This window comes from Chiloscyllium punctatum, chromosome 9, assembly GCF_047496795.1.
Source record: "Chiloscyllium punctatum isolate Juve2018m chromosome 9, sChiPun1.3, whole genome shotgun sequence".
NCBI lineage: Eukaryota > Metazoa > Chordata > Chondrichthyes > Orectolobiformes > Hemiscylliidae > Chiloscyllium > Chiloscyllium punctatum.
Genome location: NC_092747.1, coordinates 16,771,701 through 16,782,252, shown reverse-complemented (window position 1 = coordinate 16,782,252; position 10,552 = coordinate 16,771,701). Strand labels below are relative to the sequence as shown.

The 10,552-nt window shown below is 41.1% G+C and overlaps 1 protein-coding gene across 1 annotated transcript in view; it reads right to left on the bottom strand.

The window, feature by feature from the left end:
* Window positions 1-4,350: 4,350 nt before the first annotated feature.
* LOC140480984 (cytokine receptor common subunit gamma-like) overlaps window positions 4,351-10,552 on the bottom strand; it is a 53,761-nt gene continuing 47,559 nt past the window's right edge. Inside the window, exon 10 of the mRNA XM_072576596.1 lies at window positions 4,351-4,638. Within this exon, the coding sequence (XP_072432697.1) occupies window positions 4,351-4,638 (288 nt within the window). The remainder of the gene's footprint in view (window positions 4,639-10,552) is intronic.

Sequence of the window (10,552 nt, the reverse complement as noted above, 5' to 3'; positions counted from 1 at the left end):
GTTAAGAAGGCATATGGTGTGTTAGCTTTTATTGGTAGAGGGATTGAGGTCATACTGCAGCTGTACAAAACTCTGGTGCGGTCGCACTTGTAGTATTGCATACAGTTCTGGTCACCGCATTATAGGAAGGATGTGGAAGCTTTGGAAAAGGTTCAGAGGAGATTTACTGGGATGTGGCCTGGTATGGAGGGAAGGTTTTACGAGGAAAGGCTGAGGGACTTGAGACTGTTTTTGTTAGAGAGAGGGAGGTTGAGAGGTGACTTAATTGAGACATACAAGATAATCAGAGAGTTATATAGGTTGGACAGTGAGAGCTTTTTTCCTCAGATGACGATGGCTAGCATGAGGGACCATGGCTTTAAATTGAGGGGTGATTGATATAGGCCAGATGTCAGAAGTAGTTTCTTTACTTGGAGAGTAATAGGGGCGTGGAAAGCATTGCCTGACACAGCAGTAGACTCGCCAACTTTAAGGGCATTTAAATGGTCATTGGATAGGCATATGAACAAGAATGGAATAGTGAAGTTTAGATGGGCTTCAGATTGGTTGCACAGGGCGATGTAACATCGAGAGCCAAAGGGCCTGTACTGCGCTTTAATGTTCTATGCTCTAATACAACACAGGAACAGGCCCTTTGGCCCTCCAAGCCTGTGCTGCACATTTTGCCCTTCCGTGCTAAAACTGTCCTCACTTACAGGATCCGTATCCCTCTATTCCCTTCTTATTCATGTATTCACCCATGTGCTTCTTGAATGCTACAATTGTGTCTGCTTCCACCATCTCCTCTGGCAGCATATTCCAGGCACTCACCACCCTTTGTGTGAAGAACTTGCCTCACCCATCTCTTTTAAACATCCCACCCCCCCACCCCCCCCCTTGCACCTTGAACTTGCGTCTCCTAGTAATTGACACCTCCGCCCCAGGAAAAAGCCCCATACTTTCCTCTCTATCCATGCTCATTCACAATCTTATAAACTTCAATGAGGTCGCCCCACAACCCCCTGCATTTCAGTGAAAACAAAACCCATCTATCCAACCTTGCTTCACAGTTAAAATCCCCCAGAACAGGCAAACCTTTTCTGTACCCTCTCCAAAGCATCCTCAAAGTTCTGGTAGTCTGGTGACCAGAATTGCATGCAATATTCCAAGTATGGCTTAACTAAAGTTCGACAAAGTTGCAGCATAACTTATCTGTCCTTATACTCATTACTCCTTCCAATGAAGGCAAGCATGCCAGAAGCCTTTTTTATAACCTTACTACTTGCACTGCCACCTTCAGTGATTTGTGGACCTGCACACCCGGATCCCTCTGCATATCAATACTCTGAAGGGTTCTGCATTCGCTGTATAATATCCACCTGTACTTGACTTTCCAAAATGCATCATCGCACATTTGTCCAGATTAAACTCCATCTGCCATTTTTCTGCCCATGCCTCCAACTGATCTGTATCCTGCTGGATCCTCTGACAATCATCCTCACTATCCGCAACTCCATCAAATTTTGCCTCAACTGCAAACTTATTAATTAGACCAGCTACTATTTCCTTCCAATCATTTAAGTAGATCATGAACAGCAGATGTCCCAGCACTGATCCCTCTGGAATACCCTAGTCACAGTCCTCCCTTCTGAAAGATGTCTTTCCACTGTTACCTTCTGGATCCTATGACTAAGCCAGTTCTGTATCCGTCTTGCCAGCCCCACTCATCTGCTTTCATTGCCTTGATATCATCAAGTCCCCACCTGCCATTTAACACAAGTTTGAAATGTGTTAATTGACCAATTAAAATATTAGTAAGTGCTCTCCAGCAGCATCTATATGTAGCTGTAATCTTCCATTTATAAACTCTCAATTTTTTTTATCAGTCCTAGCTGAGTGAGTGATGAGTTTGTGTTTGAAGGCTGGAATGAAACATTAAAAAAAATGCTAGATCTCATCTTATGTTGATTCTAATTGCTCATTCAAAATTGTCCAGGTAAAGTATTTATGGTGAAATTCGAATATCAGAGACACAAGGTAAAGATGAGACAAACCTTCTTGTAAAATGTGTTATGTTTGTGATATATGTCAGTGGGTAAGGCGATTGAAATAGACAGGATAAATGGACGTAAGAGGTAAATTTCAGGAGGGAGGGAATGGAGTAATATGATGTGGTAGGAAAATCAATGTTTTGGGCAAAAGCCCTTCATCAGGAATTCACCATTCCTGATAAAGGGCTTTTGCCCAAAACATCGATTTTATTTTCCTTCTTGGATGCTGCCTGATCTGCTATGCTTTTCCAGCACCACTCTAATCTTGACTCTGATCTCCAGCATCTGCTTTGAGATGCACAGGGATCTGAGAATCCTTGTGGATGAATAGCAAAAGGTTAGTATGCAGGTACAGCAAATAACTGAGAAAGCTAATAAACTTATTATTTCTCATTAGGGCAATTGCGTACTAAAAGTAGGGAAGTTATGTATCAGTTAAAAAATGTATCTGGAATGTATTAAGAATATATATGTATTAAGAATAAAGGGCAGAAATGACTAACACGAGGGATCATAGTTTTAAGCTGGTTGGAGGAAAGTATAAAGGGGATGTCAGAGACAGGTTCTTTACACAGAGAGTTGTGAGTCCATGGAATGCGTTGCCAGCAGCAGATGTGGAAGCAAGGTCATTGGGGACATTTAAGAGACTGCTGGACATGCATATGGTCACAGAAATTTGAGGGTGCATACATGAGGATCAGTGGTCGGCACAGCATCGTGGGCTGAAGGGCCTGTTCTGTGCTGAACTGTTCTATGTTCTATGTTCTATATCTGGAGTATTGGATACCATCTCCAGCATTTGCAGTACTCACTTTTGCCTAGTATGATGTGTCAGTTGACTGACCTATAAAAGTAAGAATAATTTGATGGACCTGATGCTCTTACTGTTACCAAGACTTTTACTTTATCTGGTTCTCAATAAGCAGAATGCTAATTTCTAACTCACCATTCAGAAAATAGTCAGGGTGTCGTACTCAGTGCTCTGGCCATTGTTATCAAGTATTTTAAAAAAAACAAATAATCTGGACATTTCTCTCATTTGCAGGGACTGCTGTATACAAGTTGCTGTTTTATTTGCTACATTACATAAGTGACTAGACTTCAAAAGCATTTCAACAGCTGCAAAGAACAATGGGTTGACCTGCATCCATGAGCAACAACACTCTTGTTGTGTGGCTTTCCTATCCCAGGCATAGATCTATGTCTTAGGACCCTCTGATTGATATGTTGTAATGCACTGCAGAGTTTGAGTCCTTGGGTATGACATGGATAATGATTGTGGTTCTCAATAAGTTGCTATTTGCATGTGAACATATGAACTAGCATCAGATGTAGGCCATTCAGTCTCTCCAGCATGGTCTGCTATTCAATAAGATCATGGCTCTGAGAGTCTTTCAATCGTCTGCTTCACAAGAATCCATCTAGCTCTACTCAAAGACTCATAAGCCTCAGAGAAAGAATTTCTCCCAACCTCTGTTTAGTTTAGTAAACCTTTTCTAAAGTACACCCTTCCTTACTTATACCCTTCCTTAAATAAGGTGGCTGATACTGTGTCCAATACTCCAGATACATTCTTAATACATTCCAGATACATTTTTTAACTGATGCACAACTTTTAGTACTCATTGCCCTAATGAGAAATAATAAGTTTATTAGCTTTCTCAGTTATTTACTGTACCTGCATACTAACCTTTTGCTATTCATCCAAAAGGATTCTCAGATCCCTCTGCATCTTAAAGCCCTCTGATCTCTCATTTAGAAATATGTTTATGTGTTTTTTTTCTGATAAAATGGACAATTTCATATTTTCCAACATTATACTCCATTGTTATACAAGAACACTATGTTAAGTTTGAGTAACATTAATGGTTTATTAAATTGTTTATTGTGTTACATTTTCACACCCATAGTTTGGCACTGAATTGTTCCATTAGATTGAGCTGAGATTTCATTTATCGAGTGACTGAGCTTATATACATTTGCATTCATTTAATACAATTATTAACATCTGAATCAACAGACAATTTTATATGATGGACAACAGTATTTTTTTCTCCACTTCAATTTCCAACACATCGATTTAATTACTGACACAGTTTAAGCAGTGATTGAGCAAGGAGATAATCAAGTGATCTGCAATGGATAATTGGCTGTTCTGTTGAGGTATGAGGCTATTAGTCTGTAAACATTTATTCAAGCATAATCTTTACCAGTGTGCCATCAGTACACAGTTCAGGGATTGTTGTTCAGATTTTTGTTTTCCCTTTAACATGTATTGTGTATCTTCACGGCTGAAGAACTGCATGTTTGAACTTGTCATTCATAGTCTTACATACATATTTGCATCCATGATCACTTTGGACATATCGATCATTGCATTCTCTGGAACCAGTAATTGTGAATTTGCTGCATCATTAACAGACTTTTCCTTCTTCTCATTAATGCTCTCAGAGACTGAATTAGGCCTCCCAGGCTTGTCTAATGGAAGCTGTTGAGAATCCTCCTGCTCTAATTTCAGCCTCCCTGACTCCTCTTCAATTTGGCATTCCATTGGAAAACACTCTGATTGCGATTCCACGATTAGATACTTAGATACACCAATCCATTCCTTTTGGAAGAAGAGGATTTTGTAGTATTTTATTCTTTAAGTCTTCATATTTACTACATCTCTATCCCACTCCAAATGTCACTTGATAATAGTTGGATCGATCAATTTGCTTTGGATAGATCAGTCACTCACTTTTACTGGAAGGATACTATTTAATACCCTGTCATATAGTAGATTTTGTGTCAGTCCAATATCATTTTTGTTCTGTGCTGGTTCACTAAATACAGCCTGACTGATAGACAGTCATTCAAACTCTGATAAAGGGATATTATTAATAGAACAGAGATCACAAGGTGTTAGTCTCTCACTATTTCTTATTCACACAGTTAACTGTCGATAATCTAAAGCTAACTTCAACATCATTCTAGTCAGTTCCTAAACTCAGCATTGTTAGTCCACACTTCTGTGAAGAGGAATTATTAGTAACACAAAACATATTAGTGCCTTAGCATCCTTTTATTCCCTCTTTTTTTACGTTCAGTTAAATGGGGGCCAAATTCCCTTGAAAATCTCACTCAACAGAAGATTTTGCATGAAAGAGCTCAGTGAGTATTGGCAGGATATCATGTGATGTGTAACAATTAAGTCTGAATCCTTTGCCCTCTGTATGCAGGTAAACATTTAGTTAGCCTCCATCAATCAAGTCAGAAACCTTGAATGATTTTTTTGTCTCACCCTTTTTCTCCCCTAGAAACACTTAGATCAATTGTAGCATTTATTACTGATGCACAGGCAAGATCAGCCTACGCAGCAAAGGCACCCCCAGGAATTGAACATGTAACCGTAACATATTCTCTCAGTACGCTACCAAGTGGTACATGCGGCTCCCACACAACCAGGAAAATGCCTATTAGCCTTTTTTTCTGTTTAACTGCGTTCTGCGACATTGACATCATGCAGAAGCAAGCTTAAAGAGGTTTCTGAACCAGGCTAGTGTAAGTGATTTGAATGAGCATATATGGCAGAAGCCCATGATAATGACTGTCGCCTCAAAATTTCTGCGTGAGATAATGAGGTACAAATGCTTAACATGTTCATATGACATCTCCCTATCCACTTTAACTGCTTATAATGCACATATTTTAAATGAGTTGTCTTCTCAGTTAATATAACAGACAGTGCGATGTCACATGAACTCTGAGTATCCGTGCGCTAATATTAAAAGCAATAATTTCTTGGCTTGCATTCCCATAGATATAGTTCAGCTCCCTGTAGCTTTATTAACAGTTAAGGGATTCTGCACTGTCTTTTCTTAATTTTACTCCCACACGGTTGATAGTCTATACAAGGTAAACTTTACTAATCACTGACAGGAAGACATCTCAGGTACAGAAAGCAAATTTTCTGATCATTAAAAATAATTGGAAAATTTGGAGGTCTAGAAATTAAACATTTATTCGATCCATCCTCTCGCAGAAAGGACTCCCATGCTGTGCTTCTGGATTGTGGCCCTCAGCTTTGGAAAACGTTCGAACAGGGTGGTCTAATCTGATTGAGATAACAGAAGGACCCCAAAACTTCCCTTCATTCCCCACTCTTGCATGGTTTATATGGAGAGTTCTAGGAGAAAGTGAGGACTGCAGATGCTGGCGATCAGAGTTGAGAGAGCAGGAGAATCGACGTCTTGTGCATAAGCTGTTCATCAGGAATGAGGCTTGTGGGCTGGAGGGCTGAGAGATAAATGAAAGGGGGATGGGCTTGGGGAGGGTGGGGAGGAAGATAGCTGACATTGCGATAGGTAGATGAAGGTGAGGGAGAAGGTGATAGGTTGGAGAGGATGGAGGAGCAGATCGAGGGGAAAGGTGATGGACAGGTCAGGAGGGTAGTGCCGAGTAGCAGGAGAATCGATGTTTCGGGCATAAGCCCTTCATCAGGAATGAGGCTTGTGGGCCGGGGGGTGCTGAGAGATAAATGGGATGGGGGGGGTGGGGTTGGGGGACTGCTCCTCGGATGCTGCCTGACCTGCTGTGCTTTTCCAGCACCACACTCTTGACTTATATGGAGAGTTCCCCAAGATCTATCATTGGACTCCTAACTTTTTCATAGCCACATGTGAGACTATCCACTTTGCAAGGAGAAACAGATATGTGACAGATTTCTTAAATAATAAGAAGTTAGAAAATGTAGACATATAAAGGGACATTGGCATCCTTATCAATAAGTCACCAAACATAACTTGTAAAACAAGCTTAGGAATTGACCGATGGATTTAGACAGTACATTTGGATTGGCTCAGACTTGGAGGGCTAAAGGGCCTGTTCCTGAGCTGTAAATTTTCTTTGCTCTTTGTTATTTGTTCTTTGTAAGTGCAGCAAACCATTAGGAAGACTCATAGAATGCCAGCCTTCTTTTGCAAGAGGATTTGAGTATGGTAGATTCGATTTGTCACATGTACCGAAGTACAGTGAAAAGTTTTGTTTTGTGTGCAGTACAGCAGGTCATAACATACAAAGATCATAGGATGATTGAACAGAGTGAGGAATAAAATATTATGGCTGAAAAGAAGTGAGGTCTCATTTCAATTGTAAAGGAGCCCTGTTAGACCTGGAGTACAATGTGCAGTTTTGTTTCCTTATCTCAGAGAAGATATTACTGCTGTCAAGGGAGTGCACCAAAGGTTCACCAACCTCATTCCTGGGATGTTATGGAGAGAGACTGGGCAAACTGCAACTCTATTCTCTAGAGCTTTGCAAAATGAGAAATTATCTTGTTGAAGCTTACAAAATAAAGGGATATACAGGGTAGGTGCGGGTAAGATGTTTCACCTGGTTGGGGAGTCTAGCGCCAGGGGCACAATTTAAAAATAAAGAGATGCCACTGAGCTCCGAGATGAGTCAAACCTTTTTTACTCAGAGGGTTGTGAATCTTTGGACTTCTCCATCACAGAGGGCTGTGTTAGAGTATTTTAGAGATGGAGATTGACAGATTTCTGCATACCAGTGGGCACAGGGTGATGGACATGGAATGGAGAAAAGGTATTAAAGTGTCTAATTTAATTGAATGATGAGGTAGGCTCAATGGGTTGAATGGCCTACACCTGTTCTCCTGGTCCTTTGCCCCTTTCACCATCTCAAGAGCAACTTGGTAATGAATACTGAACTAATCAGCAATGCCTCAGTCCCATGAGTGAATTAATAAAAAATGGCATCCACAAGGGACACAAGTAACAGTCAGCTCTCCTCTTTCACTAACTGACACAGTCTCTCCACTGCCTGTTTTACTCATCCAGTCTAAAATGGGTCTGAAGTTTCACCAGCTAAATATTATGAGGACGACAGCCATCAGTTTCCATCCATGCCATGAATTTGATATTCTTGCTACTAATTCCATCAAAATCCACTTCCCTGGGCATCATGTCAGGCTGACTCATACCTTGTGTTCCCAGGATGTGATATCCTTGTGATATCCTTCATCAATGCCGTATCAGTAATAGATAGTCCTTTAGCTGCCTGAACTCCATGATCTGTATTTTCTTAACCCCCAAAACTCCTTTACCTCCCTCTCAACCTTTCAGGTCCACCTCAAAATCTAACTTTCAGATCTAAAATTTATGTCAATGCTCCTGTTGTTACTTGTGAGTCAGGGTCTACTCCTTCCCCCAGCTAATTCCTTTGTGAAGTGTTGCTGGACATCTTTCTGTGTTGCAGGTACTATTTGAGAGAATTGTTACCATGGAGAAGGAGTCCATTGAGCCCATTGTGCATGCACCATTTCCATTAACTAGGCCCAATTTCCATCTTTTCCCAAGATCCCTGCACACCATTTAGTTTTGTTTTTGCTGGATGTGCATTCCTTTAGGGTTCACTGCTGGGATGGCTAACTTGTAAAATTTAACCCCACCTGGAGCAGGATTGGAAATATTCTCATGAAGATTTTATCCATTTGGGTTTTCTAGTTTTTTTTTCATTCATGGGATGAGGGCGTAGCTGGCTAGGCCAGCATTTGTTGCCCATTCCTAATTGCCCAGAGGGTGGTTAAGAATCAACCATATTCCCGTGGGTCTGGAGTCACAGCAGATGGTTACTCCTGACAATCAGCAACGGTTTCATGATCATCATCAAGCTCTTAATTCCAGGTTTTTTAAAATTGTCTTTAAATTCCACTATTTGCCGTGGTGGGTTTTGAACCCAGGTCCCCAGAACATTATCTGGGTCACTGGATTAACAGTTCAGTGATAAAACCACTAGGCCATCACCTCCTGAATTGAAGACCTTGTCGTCCATTGACAAGCAAGCTTCAAGAGTTAAAATGTGGAACTTGTGAATAGTGAAAGAGTGATTGAAGCAAATAATTTTGAAAGGAATCTCGACTGAGAGGAGATAAATGGAATAGGGGTGTGTAAAATTAGATTCTTGTGGCGTATGAGCATCAGCACAGACTAGATGCGTCAAATAGTTTGCATCTGTGTTGCATATTCTTTGTAACTTAATCTCATATAAAGGCTGTGGTAGAAGTGAGTTGATGGGCTATGATTGACAAATAGCAGTCAGTATTTGCACAACCAACTATTATCCAACAAATCTTTTTGTCAAGTGATCATACTTTATGAATTTCCAGTACCCACTGTCCATAGAACATAGAACATGGATGAATACAGCACAGTACAGGTCCTTCGGCCCTTGATGCTGTGCCGACCTTTTATCCTACTGTAAGATCAAACTAACCTACATACCCTTCATTTTACTATCATCCATGTGCCAATCCAAGAGTCACTTAAATGTCGCTAATGTATCTGACTCTATTACCACTACTGACAGTGCATTCCACACACCCACCAGTCTCTGTGTAAAAAACCGACCTCTTCCTTAAACCTTCTTCCAATCACCTTAAAATCACGCTCCTTCGTGATAGCCATTTCTACTCAAGGGAAAAGTCTCTGACAATTCATTCTATCTATGCCTCTCATCATCTTGTACACCTCTATCAAGTTGCCTCTCACCCTTCTTTGCTCCAATGAGAAAAGCCTTAGCTCCCTCAACTTTTCTTTATAAGATCTTCCCTCCAGTCCAGGCAGCATCCTGGTAAATCTCCTCTGTATACTTTGTAAAGCTTCCATATCCTTCCTATAATAATGTGACCGGTATTGAAGACAATATTCTAAGTGTGGTCTAACCAGGACTCTACAGAGCTACAGCATGATCTCGCAGCTCTTAAGCTCAATCCGAGGCAAAGAGTGTGGTGCTGGAAAAGCACGGTCAGGTAGGCAGATCTGAGGAGCAAGAGCAGGATAGCCGACGTTTTGAGCATAAACGCAATCCCCCGCTAATGAAGCCTATATACCATATGCCTTCTTAACAACTCTATAAACGTGGGTGGCAACTTTGAGGGATCTATGGACATGGACTCCAAGATCGCTCTGTTCTTTCACACTGCCAAGAATCCTGCCTTTAACCCTATATTCTTAATAAAAATCTGACTTTCTAAAATGAAACACTTCACACTTTTCCTGGTTGAGCTCCATTTGCTACTTCTCAGCCCAGTTCTGCAACTTGTCAATGTCTCGTTGCAACCTACAACAGCCCTCCACACTATCCACCACTCCCCCAACCTTTGTGTCATTGGCAAACTTACTAACCCACCCTTCCACTTCCTCATCCAAGTCATTTATAAAAATCACAAAGAGCAGTGGTCCCAGAACAGATCCCTGCAGAACATCACTGGTCACCGAGCTCCAGGCTGAATACTTTCTATCTACTACCACCCTCTGTCTTCTATTGACCAGCCAATTCTGTATGCAGACAGCCAAATTTCCCTGTATCCCATCCCTCCTTATTTTCTGAATGAGCCTAACGTGGGGAACCTTGTCAAACACCTTGCGAAAATCCATGTACATCACACCCACTGCTCTGTCTTCATCAGTGTTTTGTCTCATCCTCAAAGAATTCAATAAGGCTTGTGAAGCATGACCTGCCCA